The 20,233-nt window shown below is 50.8% G+C and overlaps 2 protein-coding genes across 8 annotated transcripts in view; one reads left to right on the top strand and one right to left on the bottom strand.

Annotated features, from left to right (window-relative positions):
* The window catches only part of DNAJC5B (DnaJ heat shock protein family (Hsp40) member C5 beta), a 35,240-nt gene extending 32,094 nt beyond the window's left edge, over nucleotides 1-3,146 (bottom strand). The window contains exons 1-3 of one of the 6 annotated variants that reach the window (XM_064170637.1): nucleotides 2,611-2,949; nucleotides 2,232-2,302; nucleotides 1,402-1,645 (exon numbers count right to left, since the gene is read on the bottom strand). The gene's annotated coding sequence lies outside the window, so the exon portion shown is untranslated. The other 5 variants (XM_064170640.1, XM_064170641.1, XM_064170639.1 and 2 more) reach the window with 5 other exon arrangements.
* A 109-nt stretch (nucleotides 3,147-3,255) lies between these two features.
* PDE7A (phosphodiesterase 7A) overlaps nucleotides 3,256-20,233 on the top strand; it is a 55,450-nt gene continuing 38,472 nt past the window's right edge. For both annotated transcript variants that reach the window (XM_064170610.1, XM_064170609.1), the window contains exon 1: nucleotides 3,256-4,163. In XM_064170610.1, coding sequence (XP_064026680.1) covers nucleotides 4,026-4,163 — 138 coding nt within the window. In that variant the 5' untranslated portion in view covers nucleotides 3,256-4,025. The remainder of the gene's footprint in view (nucleotides 4,164-20,233) is intronic.

The raw sequence follows: 20,233 nt of genomic DNA, 5'->3' as shown, positions 1-20,233 counted from the left end.
CGTAGAGGGGCGTTCTGAGGGCTGGGAGCCAAGCGGGACTGGAATCCTCTGGGATCATTGTTTAACTTGTCTGCTTCAGGCTTGCTGGGGCTTGGCACAGAATTGGTATGTGCCCATTAGCCAAGGTTAGTTTAGTGAAATTGAATATTGAGGGTATTCTAAATCTTTTCCAATAGAATATTCAAAACCCCAGGAATGGAAGGAGCAGCAGAGAAGCAGCCTGCCCCAGCAAGTCAGACCTGACTTCATCTGCCTCTGCAGCAGAGAGGCAAAGCCTGGGGCTCACGGCAGCATGGTCCATGTGACACAGCTTGTCCCTGCTGACAGCCCTTCTACATAGCCGACCCTGACACCACCATAAACAAAATCTGAATTCCCACTTCTCCTAGCTGACTTCCTGGCCCAAAGTATCTGATTTAGGAGTAAGACTTGATCGTGGCCCTTCCTTGCAGGGAAGAGAAAGGCAGCTTCAAAGAGTAACTCCAATGGCCCTGCTGCCTTCCCCTTAATTATTGACTATGGAACTAGCCCCAGGCAACTGCTCTCTAGGGTAAGCCTCTCAAGTTAGGAAATGTGGGCCATGGAGTACATAATACTACTGCAGTGTGGGTGCAACAATGATTTGAAACCATTCTCAGAGGCAGGATGGACCAAATTCAATTATTCCAGACTTTGGACTGACTCAGTCACTGAATTTCCACTGCTGGCTGATTAAATTTACCACGAGGGTGCTGGAACACTGCAACAGGTTGCCCAGAGAGGCAGCTGAGGTCCCATCCCTGGAAATACTCAAAGTACAGGCTGGACAAGGCCCTGGGCAAGCTGCTGTAGTGGAGGATGTTCCTGCTGAGTGCAGGGACTTGGACTGGATGACCTTTGGAGGTCCCTTCCAACCCGAACCATTCTATAATTCTCTGACACACCACATGGGTACAGCAACAACTGTTGGGCTCCAACTGGACCTCAAGTGGGCTACCAGATGGCTGGAAATTCTATGGAAACACATGGTATTGACTCACAGTAACTTTGGGGAGCACAAAAGGATGTTTCCAAGTACTGGCAAAGAACAAGCACATGTCAAGAGCAATGTCCTACAAAGCAGTTACTGAGGTCACCAAAATGAGACATTTCTCCTGTCTTTAGAAATGTCCCTGCCTTTATATACCATGCAATTTCTTCAGATGAGAAAAGCTACAATCTCTTCCACCTGAGTATAGAAAATTAACTTGTTAGTAGTAGGAAAGGAGCAAATTACAATCTGAAAGATGAATTGCAGAGGGAAATTCTGAGACCACTGAAGCTGGTAGAGTTCTATCAGCAACTTAAACACAGAGCTGATTTAGTGTCAGAAAGCCAAGTGTGAGTAAACTGGGAAAGAATGTGGAAAAAACCCTGACATACCTTAATTATGAAGACAAAAGAAAGGCTGAGATGTTATTTTACTCTGAATTAATGATGTGCTCATTATCTGTGGAGTTATTGCATGCGTTCATTATAAAATCATCCTGTGAATGCTTCTGACAGTTTTATATCAAGGAATGGGAGAAAAACAGCTGAAGAAAGCTCTGAAGGCAAGGCAGTTGATGCAGTGTCCTCTCTCATGTATGCTTGTGCCTTCCCCCCGAGACAATGGGGGACTGCAGATCTGCAAAAGAACAAAGTGTATCTGTTAGCTATTGGAATAAAATGTCCATCAGCGTCAACTGCCTCCCTGGGGCAACCTGCTGCAGTGTCCCACAGCCCTCGTGGTGCAGAACTTGTTCCTCGCATCCAATCTAAATCTATTCTGCTCTCATTTCAAACGATTTCACTGCAGGTCTTTGCAAAGTCCATCTGCAGCCTTCTTGTAGCCCCTTCAGGTACAGGTGGGCTACTATTTGGCTTGCCTGGAGCCTTCTCCTCTCCAGGCTGAACGGCCCCAGCTCCCTCAGCCTGTCCTTGTAGCAGAGGTGCTCCAACCCCCTCGTCATTTTCATGGCCCTGCCCTGGACCTACTCCATCAGGTCCATGTCCTTCCTGTGTTAAGGGCTCCAGAACTGGACACAAAAGCTGTCTTGTTGCCTATAAATAACCATTATCATGTGAAATTGAAACCTTTCTGCTGTAAGCTAGCACTTAGAAGAACAATGCATTATGCAAAGTGAAATCACATGAATCACTTTGCAAACTCTGATTTTTAAGTAGGTACAGGCACTTCAGAAGTTATTCAAAGAACAGAAATGTTCCCTTACCTATCAGGCTATATTTAGGTTTATATTTTCGATGGGGAAATAAAAGAGACGAAAGGATGGAAAAAAAGCAGCTGCAGGGAGAGACAAAGGGAGGCTTAGTCCTAAAAACCAGTTTCGTTCTAAGCATCCCAGGTAGTGCAGTGTACACAGCTATGGACCAGATCACCTCAGGAATTATTCCATCTCTTCCTTAGCTCCAGTTCCTGGAATTGTGTGGTTTGCCAGAAAGCTGCTTTGTTTTTTTACCTTAACAAAAACTGCATGGTTTTGCCTCTTCATCTCGCACAACCCCCTTCCCTCCCCACTCTGAAACACTGAGCGGTGAGGATTCAAATGCAAATATGAACTCCTCCGTGCGCGCCTTTCAGAGAGCAGGCACCTGAAACAAAAGTGACTCTCCAGGTTTGACTTCTGAGAAGATCCGCAAGTGCGGCAGCCAGGGCCAGGCCATAACTGCTGCCCTTTCACCTGCCCAAGCAGCTGGAGAACCCGGACCCTGCCTTGGGGACACCCCCCCAGCCCCTTCAGTGAGGCTCCCCCAGCCTCAGGGCACAGCCCACGGGCGGCCCAAAGGCCTGAGTGAAGCTGCTCCACAAGTGCCCAGTGCTCCAACCTGAACCCCGGCCTGGCTCCCTCAGGCCTTGCCGGAGCAGCACTGGGCAGGGAAGGAGGAGAGGGGATGGGAACAGAGGGCAGTGGGGAAAAGGAAAGGAGAAAGGGAGCACAGAACTGCAACGGCTGAAACAGACCTTCGAGCTCTCCAGCGCGGCTGGCAGCCCAGGCCTGCCGGGTGGGGCGAGAAGGGCGTGGCGGGGCGTGGCAGGGCGTGGCGGGGCGTGGCGCCCCTGTCCTCCCACACGCTCCGCCCCGCCCCGGCTTCACTCGCGGGCCCCCGCCGCGGGCCGGCCCCCGGGCGGGAAGGGCAGGGCGCATGCGCACAGCCCGCGGGGGCCGCCGAGCCGCCCTGCGGCGCGCGGGCGGCCGGGCCGGGCGGCCGTGACGTGATGACGCGCTGCGTGTCGCCAGGCGCGCGACCCACGCACGGCTCTGCTCGCGGGCCAGTGCGCTCGGGGCTGTTCCCAGTGGGGACGGGCGGGGCGAAGGCTTCCTCCCTCCTCCTCCTCCTCCTCCTCCACTCCTCCTCTTGTCTTCCCCTCCCTCCTCCTCCTCCTCTCCTCCTCCCTTCTTTTCCTCCTCCTCCTCCCCCTCCCCTGGTCCCTTTTCCTAGGGCCCGGCCCCTTCCCCCTCCGTGAGCGGGGCCGTGCGGCAGCAGCGCCTCCTCCTTCTCCTCCTCCTCCTCCTCCTCCTCCTTCTCCTCTCCCCCCTCCTCCTCCTTCTCCTGGCCGTGCCGGACAATAGGGGCGAGCGCAGTGTGTGTCTCACCCAAAGCGGCCCCCCCCGGCCGGCATCGCCTCCATGCGCGGCGCCGGGCAGCGGGGCTGACAGCGGCTCCCGCCGGCAGCAGCGAAGCTGAGGAAGCGGCGGCGGCCCCGGGCTTCGGGCCGGGACTCGCCGCCTCGGGCGCTGACAGAGGCGTCCCGCTTCGCCGCCTCCCCCTCGCTCCCGGCGGCGGTTCCCGCCAGGCTTTGGCGGCGGAGGACAAAGGCCCGGGGCCCGGCGCGGCCCGGCCCGACCCCCCGGGGGGTGTGGGGGCGGTGAGGAGGCGCCGGGCCCCGCGGGCGTTTTGCCGCGGGTTTCCCCCCGCCGCCCCGCTGCGGCGAGCCCTGCGCGGGCAGGTGCGGCGGCGGGTGAGGCCGCTGCCCTGCAGCGGGTCGGCGCACGGAGGCTTCTTCAATGGAAGTATGTTACCAGCTGCCGGTGCTGCCGCTGGACAGGCCGGTGCCGCAGCACGTCCTCAGCCGCAGAGGGGCCATCAGCTTCAGCTCCAGCTCCGCGCTCTTCGGCTGCCCCAACCCCCGGCAGCTCTCGCAGGTAGGAACCGTCACTGGGCCCGCCGGAGGGGTCTGCGCCGGGGTCGGCGTCTCCCACGGTTCCCTGCCCATGGCAAGTGGCACTGCCCGATCCCAGTCCTGCCGCTGCTGGGCACCGGGGTCCGCTTTCTGTGTCAGCGGGGAGCTGGTGGTACCGGTGCGGTGCGGCGGGGGTGGGCTGGCGGCGGAGCAGCCCCGGGGGACGAGCGGCCTGGCTGCTTCCCCGGCCGAGCATTCCTTGCCTGCTAGCAGGTACCGGTGGCGGTGACGAGAAAATACCACATTTTATGGCTTTATGACTGGTTATCATCGAGCTTATCTCTTTAGCATCGGTTGTAATGCGAGCGGTGAACACCTTGAGGTTTATTTCCAGAGCCGGTGAATTATTTCTTCTGTGATCTCGAAAATAGGGCTGTTTTCCAGCTTTTCAGCTTGAGCTTTCTTCGAAGGGTCTAAGTTTCCTACAGGGTTGCCAAAAGCTGCAGTGACTTTACTGAAATAACGAACATGCACTGCAGTGTTTTATTTGGGATGCTAAGCTGGTTCTCCCTCCAACTATTAAGACTTGGCAATCCCTCTCGAAAGAGACAAAGATCCTTGGCTTTCCCATTTCCACGGTATTGTTCCCTGCCCACATTACATCAGTCACAAGATGAGCTACTCTGTATTCTGTTTCATCTGATCGTGGTGGAAATACTAGCAAAAAAAGAAAAAAGGTCATTAGAACTATTGGGACAAAAGGGAGGTTTTTCTTCTGAAGGCTGCCCTACATTTCTGAGCACGGCTCAGAGTGGTTTCCCAGCAAACAGGGATGAAATTATTTCCTGACTGGGAGAGCTTGGAGTCGCAGTGGGAAGGATGTGTTTTGGTGGGAAATCAGCCCCTTTTGGCTTTGAGGGATTTCCTATAGTGTCAGAATTGAGATGTCCAAGTTCTCAGAACTGTGTTGTCCTCAGAAGATGTTGTCTTCACTCTTGTGCAATGGTCACTTTTTGCTGTGTGCGTTTTTTGGGTGTCTTATGAAGTTGCTTGGCTTTTTCGTTAGGACAGGCTGAGAGATTTGGGCTTGTTCAGCCTGGAGAAGAGAAGGCTCTGGGGAGACCTTGGAGCAGCCCTGCAGTATTTGAAGTGGGCTACAAGGAAGCTGGAGAGGGACTTTTGACAAAGGCATGGAGTGACAAGACAAAGGGGAATGGCTTCAAACTGGAAGAAGCTCGATACAGATGGAACATGAGGAGGAAATTGTTCTCTGTGAGGCTAATGAGGCACTGGCACATGTTGCCTAGAGAAGTTGTGGAGGCCCCAGCCTTGGAGATGTTAAAAGCCAGACTGGATAGTGCCTTGAGCAACCTGCTCTAGTAGGAGATGTCCCTGCCTGTGGTCTAGTTGAGCTTTAAGGTCCCTTCCAATCCATTGTGTGATTCATGACTTGCTTTGCTTTGTACGTAGAACATGCAGAGCTGTGAGTCTCTGCTGGCTCTGTCCCTGGTTTGGTAGCAGTGAAGCTCAGTGTGTGTGCATTGGACGTGTGTGTTTAAGAAGGAAGAATCAACAAAGTACAGTGTTAATTACCAGGAGTTTTAATGCATATGGAAATAATTATTAGCAAGCAAACGAAGATGAACATATGTTGGCAAGCCTCACTTCCCCAGCCATGATTAAGAATTGACAAAAACTTTGGGTTTATGACAAATCAGTTTTCCACGCAGTGACTGGGATAGGACATTTTCCGCTTGTCCTGCTCGAGCCGAGCTCTGCTTGGCCATGGTGAATTTTCCATAGGTGTAAGGCTTCTGAAAAGTCCACCCTGATTTAGCACGTTTTGTCCTGTGCAAATGAGAGAAGAGTCTTGTTGGAAGCGTTCTTGGTCTTCTGGGAGAAGGAGCAGGCAGAGTGGTCACAGTGATAGATGGTATTTATTCCTTCCCCGCGCGGGCTCCGGCGCAGGTGACGCATGAAGTGTGTACAAGCTTATCAAATTAAATACTCTATTGGCATTTAAGTGTGGTTCGTGGTTTTTTTCTTCTCCAATTTCAAGCTTCTCAATAGATTCCTTGTTTTCTGACCAATGTGCTGCGGGTGTATTGGAGTGAGTCACAGGGAGAGGTGCTCAAATACTTGTGAAAAGTGAAAACTCCGAAGTATGCTTGACCAAGTAGTGTGTCCATTGGAGACACCACAGGAGCATTAAGGTAGGAAAAGGCTTCCAAGATCATCAAGTCCAACTCTTAACCCAGCACTGCCAGGTCACCACTAAACCATGTCTCTCAGCACCACATTGTCGTGGCTTTTAAATCCCCTCAGGGATGGGGGCTCCACCACTGCCTTGAGCAGCCTGGCCCTGGGCTTAACCACAGTTTCAGTGAATAATTTGCTCCTTGTGATCTAAACCTCCCCTGGTGCAACTACCAAGTGTTCTTTGGGAGAAGAGACCAACCCCAGTTTGCCTCCAACCTCCTCTCAGGGAGTTGTAGAGAGACAGAGGGTCTCTCCTCAGCCTCCTTTTCTCCAGCCTGAACAACTTCAGTTCCCTCAGCTGCTCCTCACAAGACCTGTGCTCTGGACTCCCCACATTGCCCTGCTCCAGCCATTCAGCATCCTCCTTGGAGTGAGGGACTGAATTAAATTAATGCCTTAATAAGAGGTAATTGGGATTTTTAACTAAGGAAGTCTTTGCTAATATCTGCCAGCAGATTAGAGTGTTTTGCTATCTTAAATTTTTCCCCCTTCCTTGCAGTCTCCTGCAGACAGTAGGAGCTAAGCTGGAGATGGGTGTTACCAAACTCTAGAAGCTGCTCTGTGCAGCCAGAGGTTTGCAGTTAATACACATCTGGCAGATTTTCTTCTCTTGAAAATTGAATTCTCACGTGTCTATTAAAAGGGGAATGATTAAGGTGTAAGATTTTAGGCTTATCCTTTTAGCATGGGAGTGCTGAGACACTGGAAGTGTTCAGGGAAGTTGTGGATGCCTTGTCCCTGAAAGTGTTCAAAGCCAGGTTGCATGGGGCTTTGAGCAGCTGGGGTTAGTGGGAGCTGTCCCTGCCCATGGCAGGGGGCTGGAACTGGATGATCTGTATCGTCCCTTCCATTCCAAACCGTTCTCTGATGGTGGAGATACTTTACATGCTCACACAAGGCACTGCATGCTACACTAGCACTGCCACAGTTAAATGCTGTCTAAGCAGGCAAATAGTTCTCTTTTGGTAAATTCAGTGACGTTTCAATTTAATGTTTTGCTAGAGTCCCACTGAGTGGGGACTACAGGCACTGTGGTGGTTTTTGAACCTTAAATGAAGTGGTGCTGGAAGTGACCTGGAGAGTTCTGGTCTGCTCCTCTCAGCACCAGGAAGGATAAATTGTACTTAGGCTGTTATTAGGAGATGTGTGTCTAATCTGTTTGCTTAATTAAGATCCGTCCTTACAAGATGCATTGAGCTGACATAACTCTGCTGAAGGTTAAAGTCCTGACATTGGGCTTGTATTGTTGTCACTTCCTTTGTGCCATCTCTGGTGCTTGTCAGCCTTTGCTGATTCAGTTCACCAAACCTGCAGAGATGTAACTCAAGCAGGAAACTGGGGAGCTGCCTGCAGCATCTTTGGATGGAACAGGCTTGGTTGGGGAAGTTTGTTGGAACCGGTTTAAAAGCAAAGCTGCTACCACTCGGCTTTTGAAACCCCTCAAAGCCTCACATCATAGAAATTCCGCAGTCTCAGAAGACAGCTGTTGTTAATGGTGCTTAACTCTGCTCCCCACCAGAGTTCCTTCCTAGTACTGAACCGAGCTCTTCTTGTGGTGATTTACACCTGCTTACAGCCTCCCTGAACGGGAAGAAAAGCTTATTCCTGTTCTCTTCTCCTAGTTATGTAGGAATTCTTTCCCTTTAGTCTCTTTCCTTCAATTTCAAAGCGTTAGCAACAAGAATCGGCAAAGTGACATCTGTTACCTGCAGGTAATTGGTGATATTTATTGTTCGAGTCCAGCCAAGTGAGAAGCTGCTATTGTACAGCTTTATACAATCGGTGGAGTTAATAATTGTCTTGGAACATGAAATAATTTTAAATGCTGGTGTTAAAAGCTGGTTTTAAGGGCACTTGAAGGGGTAGCTGCTGAAATGACTGAGGTGTTTCCTGCTGGTGGGATTGAATTTGGGTTCACTGTGAGATCAAGTGGATGTTAAGTAGTACTTTGGGTCTTACCTTGAGGGTGCTCATTCCAAATGTTCCAAAATAATGGTTTGTAAATTAAAGCTGAGCTTTCAAAGGACAATTTTGGGATTCTTTGCCTCATCTACTGTTTTCACTTGTGTTAACAGTAATAGGAAGTTTCTAAAGCTTCAGTGTGCAAATTTTAGTGTGATTAAGGGTTTGTCATGAAAACCACTCTACAGACATAGCTGCAAGCACATCTGGATCGTGCCCTGCATTACACTTCTCCCCCAAAGGGACCTGGCAGAAACACATTGCATGGAGTAAGATCATGCACATGGATTTCTAGACTGAGTTGAAGAGGGTGCAGTGGGAAACAGTCAGTAAGAGCATCTGGAGAACCCTGGGCTGGAGGGTTCCTCAAGTGCCTCTGAAACCTGGAATCCCCAACACCCAGCCGGTGCTTTGGCCCCTTTCTGCTGTGTGACTGCTTTTCAGTGATGCTCACCTGATGGCACCCAAACAAGGGCAGTTCTGCCTGCAGCGTTACAAGAGCTGGTTGGTGAGGGGTATTTTTATGGTCTGAGGATAGACACTGGTCTGTAATCCCACAGTTGCACCTTACTGCTAGGAGAAGTGTTGGCCTGACCTATTTTTTCCCTTTCAGCTGCTCATTTCTGCTTCTACATTTTCCTCTTTAGTTGTGTCAACTTCTTTTTATTTTTGCTCAGGTTATTTTTCAGCCCTGGCTGACTCACAGCAGTTTTGCTGTCAGTAAGGGGGAAGCTGTGCAGCATGGTGCTAGACCAGGAGGAACAAGTAGTGGGGAGACACAGAGAATGCCTTAGGTTGGCCCTGCTATTGTGGAGTCCCTGAGCTCCCACCTCTCCTCCACTGGGTTTCCTAACTTGTCTTCACCTTTCTAATCCTCTCCATCTCAGGTGCTCACCCTTCTATTAGCTTTCTCCTGCCGTTTCCTATATCTCTGCTGCATGAATAATTAACAAGTTAAAATAATGAAATAATTTTCCTGCTGTGATTCCTAGCCTCTGGAATTAATTCTGTGTGTTGTTGCTATGCTTGCCATTCCCTTCATCTTGTGTTTATTGTGTCTGCTTGCTGAGATTGCATCTATTCAGATGAGAGGCAGAGCCTGACTCTGGCTGCACGCGGCATGGACAGGTTCTGATCGGGGCTCTCCAGCACTGCAGTCATGTTCTGTGGCAGTTCATTTTGAAAATGCTCTCTGACTTTTATGACCAATTAAATTTTTCATGTCTTGTAGTGCAAAGCAGCACTGGTACTTTCGTTCTGCAAAAAGTCATAGCAGCTTAGTTCATGGCTTGTAATTGCCTGTGTAAGATCCAAGCAGAATGGTTGTTCAAGGTCCCCATTAATTTGTCTTAACTCATCAGAAATGAATTCTTCTTTGTCCAGGTCATGGAAGAGTATGTTTTGTGCTTGCTATGAACCTCCATTTTCTGATGCTATCTTTAAAGAGAAGTAGGCTTGAAGAGACAGATTGTACCAATAGGGAGACCTCTCCAGTGAGGAAAGTGAGGGAAACTGCACTCTTCTGCAGGAATTTGTCCCCAGAAGAGTTTTGCTTTCATGGCAGTGTGATGTGTCAGGTCGTCTGCTAGAGGAGGCCACGAAGATGATCAGAGAGCAGGAGAACCTTCCCTAGGGGGACAGGCTGGGAGAATTTGAGTTGGTCAGCTTGGAGAAGAGAAGGCTAGAGGGAGACATTAGAGCAGCCTTCCAGTACCTGAAGGGAGCTACAGGAGACCTGGGGAGGGACTTCCTACAAGGGCTTGCAGTGACAGGACAAGGGGCAATGGCTTTGAGCTGGAAGAGGGGAGATTGAGAATGGAATTTAGGAAGAAATTCTTGAGAGTGAGGGTGGGGAGACTCTGGAACAGGTTGCCCTGGGAGGCTGTGGATGTCCCCTCCCTGGAGGCATTCGTTAAAGGAATGTGATGTATCCTGGTGGAGTATCCTCTCCTTGCAAATGCAAGACTGAGGGTGGGCGTGCTAAAAACTTAGAAATCAGAGTCAGTGTTGCATTTGGTGCATTTGGAGCCCTTTGTGTGCTCTCACAGCTGAGCCGAGCGGTCAGTCCGCGGGAGGGGCAGCAAACACCTGCACATGCTTGGCCTCTTCATGTGCACATGAGTCTAGGGCCAGGAACTGAACCGAGACCCCTGTGATTGCTGTTGAGTGTTGCACACAGAGATCGGCCCAGGATGCCTGGGAAGGGTTTGTGCTTGGTTAGATGTGAAGCTCTCCTCCGTTTGTTCTGATTCTGTCATTAGCAAGTCGCTGTGGTGTAAATAAGCACCCGGTGGCTTCCAGGCAGGCAGCCTGCCAGGGACCGAGGGCTTCATTACAAAAATGCAATGCTGGATTGAAGGGTTACTCGGGGAGTTGTTTCTTGGTGTGCTTGATTCCTAGGTGTATTGCAAAGGAGCTTGTAGCCAAATAGTTTGTTTTCTCTCTGGCTGGACATAAATCTGTGGCTGTTGCCTTCCCTTCCAGGCCCTGAGAGTTTTCACTCCTGTAACAGCAGCTGAACTCCTGTTTCCCTCCTCCTTCCCCTTGCTTTGTACACCTGTGATACAGCCATCTGATTTATTATCTTCCTGACCACACTCCCACAATAATTATAATTAAAGAGATTCCTGGAGCCTGCTTTTCATCTTACGGTAGAGGGCAAATTCCTTTCTCACCTCCTTGCTGCAAGCACGAAGGAGCCAAAATGTGCAGCAGTCCCTTCTCTGCCTGCCCCATCACCATTGTGCTGCAGTGAGAGTCATGGGCAGAGCTCTTTATTAGCAGAAAGTGTTGCCATTTCTCCCACTCCTCGCTGCCAGATGATATGTGGAGAGAAGGCTTTTGCCTCCACCAGTGATTATTGCTATTATTTTTTCTGTAGCAAACATAGCTGCAGGCTCCTCTGCTGGTAAAGCTGCATATTTCCTAGGTAGGAAACACAGCCTGTTGTCCACTCCAGGGCAAGGGGTCAAGTCTCTCCCAAGGGGAAAAAACAACATCAAAGGAAGAGATAACAGATACAGAGACCTGTTCCAAGGCGGGGAGGGGAAACCTTGTGCGGATAACTTGAGACTTCAGCAGGAGGATCGGCCCTGGAGCAGGGAGGGTTTAGTGTCCTCTTACCTGGAGGTTCTTTGTTGGCTTAGAAATGGAGGTGAGGGTGAGATGCTAGCGAGCAAGGGGTTCCCTTCGGGAGCAGAAAGGGTTAACACGGAAAATACCCTGGGTTTAACAGCAGAACGGGAGTGGAGGGGCCCTGCTTGTGGTGGCCTGTGGCCTTTCGTGCTTTGTGTTTGCAGCTGATCCATGTGCTGGTGGTGCAGGTGGTGGCAGGCTGAGGAGCTTTCACATTTAGTCAGGAGTGAGCTCACACTGCCGTTTCTTTAACCTCTTCAGTCAAGTTCCCATGTGGCAGCCACCTGAAACGTGGCTGTGTGCTGGGGGCTTGTCAGGAGTGCCCTGTCTTAGCTGCTTCTTTGGAAGGAGGATTTCTGAAAGCCCGGAGTACTTATTGTCCTTAATTCTTCCCTGTGGAATTTCATAGCCTTTTGGAGTTGGAATGGAGTGGAGATTTCAGCAACTGCAGTAATTGAGCTCTTTCTGGTACGGGGCAGAGAACAATCCATAATGTCACAGCTGCAAATGTGGTGTGAAAGGGCTGAGTAAAAAGTGTCTATCTGAATGCATTGGCTTCCCCGGTTCTTGCTTATTATGAGAGAGTAACTTGGTGGAGGTTTGTTCTGTTGTAAAGTTTCATCACAAAGATGATCTGAGGGCTGGAAGCCCTCTGCTGTGAGGCCAGGCTGAGAGAGTTTGGGTTGTTCAGCCTGGAGAAGAGGAGGCTCCAGAGAGACCTTCTGGTGGCCTTTCAGAGCTAAAGGGGCTGATCAAAAAGCTGGGGAGAGGCTTTTGAGCAGGGCCTCTTGTAACAGGACAAGGACTGATGGCTTGACCTAAAAGAGGGAGATTCAGGCTGGAGAGAAATGTTTGGCACTGAGGGTGATGAGAGCCTGTCCCAGGCTGCTCAGAGAGATGGGAGATGCCCCATCCATGGATCCATTGCAGATCAGGTTGACTGGGGGTCTGAGCACCTTGCTCCAGTAGCAGATGTCCCTGCTGACTGCTGAGGGGTTGGCTGGATAACCTGTGAAGGTCCTGTCCAACCTAAAGCATCCCACGGTTCTATTTCCTCCAGCATGGTGATAACAGGAATTTTTGCACTTTTCACTGCATTTAATGTTTTTAATCAGCTTTTTCCTTTGGACAAAATAAACTGGATACATCTTTGTCCAGATCAAACAGCTGCTACTCAGCTCACAAACTGGCAGAGGAAGTGGCAGAACTTCAGCTGTTGCCTGAATTTAAAAAGAGAGGAAAAAAAACCAAAACCCAGACAACTGACATGGAGTGTTTTTACCTCACCAATTCCATAATGTCCCAAACACTCCCCTCAGATTGCCATCTCCTTATTTTTTTTCCCTTCTCCTTTCAGAAAGGAGGCTGATTCTCTTCAAGTGTGTCTTTGTCACTTAAGATCCCCAGCAGCAGCAGCGTGGCCAGCAGGTTGAGAGGCGACGCAGCCGCTTTGCTCTGGTCAGCCCTCAACCCCAGTGCTGCAGGGTTCTGTGATTTCTTTTGCAGCCTACCATAAATGAAGGCTGAAGTTAAACACAGTAGCTGTGTTTTGCTAACATGCCTAAGTTTTTCCTGCAGGGAATGTGTCTGGATTCCCTCTGGGGTCTGTAGTGAGTTTCAGGCTCTTATAAAGGAGAGAGGCTTCACCCAGTAGTTTGCTTTTCCATGGGCTGTTAAGGCTGCTGAAGCTGGGACTCAGAAGGATGTTTTCAGTCTTAGACGTGGTTCAAGTTCTTCACCAGCCACCTTTTAGTACACTAGACTGGAGTGAAACAATCTGCTGTGCACTCAAGAGCTAATGCACATTCACGAGCGTTTGGGGAAAGATGATTTGAGGGGATTAGGGGAGAAGTTATTATTCATGATTGGTTGACTAGGTAGGAAAGACTATTATGACTAATGGAGTTTAAAGCTTTTTTTCTGTAGCCTTAATACTGTTGTGTTCATATGGGAGTGGAGGAAGGAGAATCCTAGAATGAGTTGGAAGTGACCTCCAAAGGGCATCCAGTCCAACCCCCTGCACTCAGCAGGGACATCTTCCACTAGAGCAGCTTGCTCAGAGCCTTCTCCAGCCTCACTGTGAACATCTCCAGGTCAGATTTTTGCCTTATGCTGAATGTGGCAAGGGGTCTGAGTAGCATAGGAGGAGACAGAAATGATAAACTGAAGAATAGATCTTAAGCTTCTTTGTCAGTGTAACAGTGCAGCTTACAGAGGGTTTTGACACTCCTCAAATGAAGGTTGTTCAAGTTAAACAAAACACTTACTCTGTTTAATATGTCCTGGAAAACAGGACAGCAGTTCCTTTAGTTCTGCCTAGTGTGACACTGCTGCACTTTGTGCTCAGAGAGGCACTGTGCTTGGTGAACATCACTGGCTGGAGCTGCAGTTTGTATTGCTAATGTTAAATTAAGTAGAAATTCTTCTTTTCCCAGGTGTTTTATTTAATGTCTGCAGCCACAGTTGCAAGGCATTTTTGGTGTTAAATGTAAGCAGGGTTGTTTGCACTGTAATCACTTCTAGCAGCCTGCCTTCTCCTCTTGTGCTGACATTTGCACTCCTCTGACCCTGCAGAAAGCCCTTTCCTTTCTGAAGCAGTAGTTTCCTGCTGATTTGGCTCTGCCTGGCTTGCTTGTGGGATCTGAGGAGCCTTGGTGCAAGGGAAGGAGCAGGGACGTGCAGTCAGAGGCAGCGCTGTGTGTGGCAATACTGACTCAAGTTGTTTCCTCTGCAGTCGGAGGAATGTCCAGAACAGCTAACAACTGTGTGGAATTGTTTCACTTTCTCCCCAGACAAGAGTGGGCTGGATAATTCCCTGCTGTTCCTCAGATTTCTCTGGAGCGCTGGATTCTGCTCGTGGTTGGCGACCGAGCCGTGTGCTGCCCTGTGTCTTTCATCCATCAGTAGTTGCAAGCTTCTGTAATTTCATCTTTATTTGATGAGTCCACATGTCTGGATTTTACAGATGTTGGATAGATTGAACTTGGTAGGCTCTGCAGAGGGATCTGCCCAGGCTGGGTCAACGGAATGAGTTCCAGCAAAGCCAAGTGCCAGGCCCTCCACAGCTCCATCAGTGCTCCAGGCTTGGGGCAGAGTGGCTGGAGACTGCCCAGTGGAGAAGGACCTGGAGGTGTTGGTTGACAGAGGGTCAGTATGAGCCAGCAATATGCTCAGGTGGCCAAGGAGGCCACCATCATCCCAGCTTGAGTCAGAAATTTTGTGGGCAGCAGGACTAGGGCAGGGATTGTCCTCCTGTACTGCACACTGGTGAAGGCACACCTTAAATTCTGGGTTCAGTTTCGGGTCCCTCACTCCAAGAAGGACATTGAGGGGCTGGAGTGTGTCCAGAGAAGGGCAAGAAAGCTGGTGAAGGGTCTGGAGAGCAGGGCTGGTGAGGAGCAGCTGTGGGAACTGGGGTCCAGGCTGGAGAAAAGGAGGCTGAGGGGAGACCTCATTGCTCTCCACAGCTCCCTGAGAGGAGGCTGGAGCCAGGTGGAGGTTGGGCTCTGCTCCCACAGAACAAGCGACAGGACAAGGGCAAACAGCCTCAAGCTGTGCCAGAGGAGGTTTAAATTGGAGATGAGGAACAGTTTATTCACTGAAAGAGCAGTGAAACCCTGGACCAGGCTGCCTGGAGCAGTGGTGGAGTCCCCATGCCTGGAAGTGTTGACAAAGTGTGTAGGTGTGGTGCTGAGGGATGAGACTTTAGTGGCAACTTCTCAGCTGTGGGTTAAGGGCTGGACTCTGATTCTCTGGTGGAGAGCACAAGGGCTGTCGTTAGCCATTGAGCAAAGGCTTGCTGAAGTTCATTCCGTCACAGGAATCTCCAGGTCTTCCTCTTTTTCTGTCTGTAACCCATCCAATTTGGAAATCTGGATTAAGAGATCTCCAAACCATGAATTATTTCTTTCCTCATGTGCATGAGCAGAACACTTAGAGATAACCTCCAAATGAAAGGTTATTTTCAGGTGACACTGGCAGCAGCTTTCCATTCTGTGTTTGCTGCTTCAGAGCAGCTCTGCTTGCTCCAGCTTAGACACAAAATGTCAGAGCCTCAGCATCAATCCTGTCTTTTGTCTTTGGAGAATTGCTCGGAATGCTTGGGAGGCCTCTATGTGTGCGTGCGGAGAGGAGAGTGGCTGTGCAGAGAGCGCTGAAGAGGTGCAGCTGAGCGAGGGGATGGTGGCTCCTGCACAAAAGCAGAAAGCAGTGTGCTGCCCCTTGGCTCTGTCCTGCTCAGACCTCACCTCCAGTGCTGCTGTCCCCGGCAGAAGGACACACAGCTGCTGGAGTGAGGCCAGAGGAGGACACAAGGATGCTCCAAGCGCTGGAGCGGCTCTACTATGACAGGCTGAGGGAGCTGGGGGTGTGCAGCCTGGAGAAGGCTCCAGGGGGACCTCAGATCTGCCTGCCAGTACCTGAAGGGATCCTGCAGGAAGGCTGCAGAGGGACTTTTCCTGAGGGTGTCTGGGGACAGGCCAAGGGGGAATGGTTTGAAGCTGAGGCAGAGCAGGGTTAGGCTGGAGCTGAGGAAGAGGATCTTCAGTACAACGATGGTGAGAGTCTGGCACAAGCTGCCCAGGGAGGCTGTGGCTGCCTTGTGCCTGGGGATGATCAAGGCCAGGTTGGATGAGCAGCTGAGTCTGGTTGAGAGCTGTCTCTGCCTGTGATCCCTTCTGAGATCCCTTCCAACCTTTGCCGTTCTCTGATTCTATTCATTGCACCATTTGCTGCCATGCAAGTCACAGGACAAAAGTATGTTCAGAATTTATACATTTGGGATAGTTTGTGCCTCTCACTTGATCTTTCTAAGAAGAAGTTGACAGGGATTTAGATCTGACTGTTAATGTCCAGCAAGGTTTTAGAAGCACTTGGTCAAAAGGAACAGTAGATAAGGACACTTCAGCTTTACACAGGTGTAAGTGCCTCGGGATGGCGTCAGGTAACTGCTGGGATAGCTCTTGCTAGCCTTTTTTCTCCTCCTTTGCCCAGACTGCTGCTGTTAGCCATCTCTCCGAAGTGCAGAGCTTGCCCTGCAGCACCAGGCCGGGGACAGCCATGCCCTGGCTGCCCGAGGCCATGAGTGTGCAGTTGCTCACCCCCGGCCCTGCTCAGCTTAGGAGCACCCAGCAGGCTGAGCAGCTGGCAGAGCCCTCCTGAGCCCCAGCCCCAAGTGCGTCCAGCTCTGCAGAGCTATTCACGGGGGGGCTGTGTGGAACCCAGCTCCTCTGCCAGGAGAAGTGCCTGGAGGGGATATGGATGTCGAGGACCGGTCTGTCCAGTGCATCCCCGGGATGCCTCTGGCATGAGCAGATAAGATAGGTGCTGCTGATAGCCTTCTGCATCATCACGGGGAGGAGAAGCTGCAGCAGTAAATGCCTTGCCTTCCATTTCAGCATGCTGCAGCTGGGAGAAGAGTCGTTGGGTAGCAGATGATCATTTGCAGATGAAGTGAAACTTGAGGGTGGGACAGGTGATGTGTGCACAGGAGCCTTTCCTGGGAGCTCCTCAGGTGTGCTGTAGAAGATGCTGCGTGAAGGTCCCACCTGAAGCTGGCTCTGTAATATTTGTGAGAGCAAACAAGGACTGACTAGAGTTATTGAGTCACAGAACTGCTTTGGTTGGAGAAGACCTTTGGGGTCATCCAGTCCAACCTTTCTGCCAAATCTGGCACTGAGCTTTGGCCCTCAGCACCACGTCTGCAGCTCTGAAACACCTCCAGGGATGGAGATTTAACCACCTGTTCCTGGTCTGAGAACCCTTTCAGTCAAGAAGTTTCTTCTGATGTCTAACATAAACCTTCCCTGCTGCAAACTGAGGCCATTTCCTCTTGTCCTGTCACTTGTTCCTAAGACTAGAAGCAGTCAGGGTTGTGACACCAGTGCTTGCTGGGCCTGTCCCCTTGGGAGAAGGCACAGATCAGATAACTTGTGTCAAGTGCTCAGTGGCAGAATATTGCCTCTTCCCTCTGGTTTGGGAGCGGTGTGGGGTTGCCAAAGGCACACACTGATCCCCATCTCTCTGATCTGCTGCAGCCTGCTTTGTGGCATGGCTCTCTTCACGTCCCCAGGTACAGCCTCTTGAACACCCTCGGGAAGTTTTGGGAGTCTTTACGGGGCCTGCTGCTTCACCTGACTCAAAGTGTTAATGACAGAGCTGGTGCCACAGAGGGATTGGCTGCTGAGGTTTGAAGCAGGTCTCTGCTGCCTGTGAATTCCTCTGACTTCATTGCTTCGGGAGAAAGAGGGAGGCAGCTCTGGCCCGGAGGAGAAAGCTGTGGGCACCTAGGCTTGCGTCTGTTGTCACACAGTGCTGCTGCCATGCAGAGAGATTCTTTGGCTGTGGGCTGTGCTGCTGCTTCTCTGCAGGGGATGGAAAAAGATCGTGCTGCAGGGAGTATGACAGTGCCTACACAATACAGAGCAGCCTCCAGTGAGGCAGTAGTTGCTGAGTTACCGTTTCCAACACCGAGCTGGCTCCTCAGCCGCTCCTGCAGTGGCTCTGTATCAATTTTCACACCATGGAGTGGCCTCTGGTGCTGCCAGAGCAGGGGGACAGCTCTTCGTCTTTTGTTGCAGGAGGTCTTTGAGGTCTTCTAACCCTCTCCTGCAGGCTCGCAAGGATGTGAAGTGCTTTGTGTCTGTCTGCTCAGTGGTGTTGGCTTGGAGATGAGAGAATGAGCTGTGCTCCCAGTTTGGGGCCCCTGAGCTCTGCTGCTCTGCCTTGGATCTCCAGCACAATGCAGCAGGGGTGCAGCTGGTGCATGACATGCAGGCAACACCTCACATGCAGCCCTTGGGTGGCATTTGAGGTGTTCCCAGCACATCATGCACCAGCAGCTTCTTGGTCCTGCCTCTGCCTTTTGGGCTGCATCTCTGGGAGCTCTCAGCATAGGAGCTGCTGGAGCAGGGTCAGAGGAGGCCACAGCAATGATGCTAGGGCTGGAAGCTCTCTGCCATGAGGCCAGGCTGAGAGTTGGGGTTGTTCAACCTGGAGAAGAGAAGGCTTCAGGCTGTAGCCTTTTAGTAGCTGAAGAGAGTTTACAGGAAGCTGGAGAGGGACTTTTTACAAGGGCTTGCAGTGATAGAGTGAGAGGGAACGGATTGAAGCTTGTGGAGGGCAGATTTAAGCTGAGATTAGTAAGAAATTCTCTCGAGTGAAGGTGGTGAGACATGGGCACAGGTTGCTCAGAGACTGTAGCTGCCCTCTCCATGGAAACATTCAAGCTTGGACAGATCTTTGAGCAACCTGGTTGAGCTGAAGATGTTCTTGCTAACTACAGAGGGATTTGAACTGGATGATCTTTAAGGTCCCTGCAGCCACCACAGAACCATAAAATGTCTTGGGTTGGAAGTGCTCAGTAGCAGGGGAAGGCAGGTAACTGTGGTAACTGTTCAGGTGGCTTTGAAGTGTTCAGGTGAAGCTGGCAGGAAGGCAAAGTAGAAGGCACAGCAGAGCCTGTCATTTCAAAGAAAGGAAGTAGAGAGGGATGCACTTGTGTAGATTTCTCAAATATTTGGGATAGGAGTTCCTCTGTGGTGGTATTTAACAGCTCTGCATGCTTTGAGTTTGTCCTTCAGTTCCTTGGAAGGGTACCAAAAATAGCCCAGGTGCAACCCTGGGCTGGTTTCTGTTGGCAGGAAAAGGCCCAGAACTAGATAGGTCATTCCATCAGGTGCACATACACTGGCACACACTAATATAGGAAGCAGTGGTGGTTTAAAAGAGTTTCTGTGAATGGACAAGCTTTGCAATTAAATTGTCCTGCACAGCCAAAATCATGGCAGAAGGATGTTGTCTGGAAGGTATGGAGGAGTTTCCAGGCTCTGAGAGTGGCTCCTGAGGCCCTGGGGCACAGATGAATGCTAATTAACCCATGATGGTATGTGTCATGGGGGTGTGTAAGAGTCTGGGCTCCACAAGGCAGGCAGCCCAGTGTGTCTCTCAAGATGCCTTACTGTGCTGCAGTCCACACACCACCACCTGGGGGGTTGTTCTCTAGGTGCCAGCCTGCTCTCTGATGTGTATCTCCAAAGGCAGCTGACAGCCCCGACAGGAGCACATCTGCAGGGACCACATTGCATCGATGTGCTGGCACCAGTGTGGCTTCCTCCCACACCCTCAGATGAAGCTGGTGTGGCTGCACTGTCTTCTTCATCAGCCTGTCTGGCCATCGGGAGCTCTGGAGAAGAGGCCTTATCACGCTTTACAACTACCTGAAGGGAGGCTGGAGCAAGGAGGGGGCAGCCTCTGCTCCTTGGTAGCAAGCAACAGGACTGGAGGAAATGGGTACATGCTGTGCCAGGGGAGGCTTAGGCTGAATGCAATGGAGTCTTTACTCACTAAACCATTGGACTGGTCTGTCACCATCTCCGGGGGTGCTGGGGCAGCCTGTGGAGCTGGTGCTTAGGGACATGGGTTAGTGCTGACCCTTCAGTGCTGGGTCGAAGGTTGGACTGAATGATCTTGAAGGTCTCTTCTAAGCAGCTAGGCTCTGTCATGTGATTCCTCTTTGGAATTGGTGTCAGTTACTTAAGAGCCTGTTGGTGAGGCAAATGTGGTTGTAAGAAACCGAGCAGGAGGAAGGGAAGCTGAAGCAGCTGTTAAGTTCCCTTCTGGAAGATGAGGCCTACAGAATGTTTTTCAGCTTTGGGTCTCCTGCAGACTGGTTTTTCAGGGTATGCAGATGAAGTGAAAGATAAATGTCATTTTCTTCTGAAGTGAACATGTAGGCTG

This window comes from Pogoniulus pusillus, chromosome 34, assembly GCF_015220805.1.
Source record: "Pogoniulus pusillus isolate bPogPus1 chromosome 34, bPogPus1.pri, whole genome shotgun sequence".
Lineage (NCBI taxonomy): Eukaryota > Metazoa > Chordata > Aves > Piciformes > Lybiidae > Pogoniulus > Pogoniulus pusillus.
This window is presented reverse-complemented; position numbering and strand designations above follow the sequence as displayed.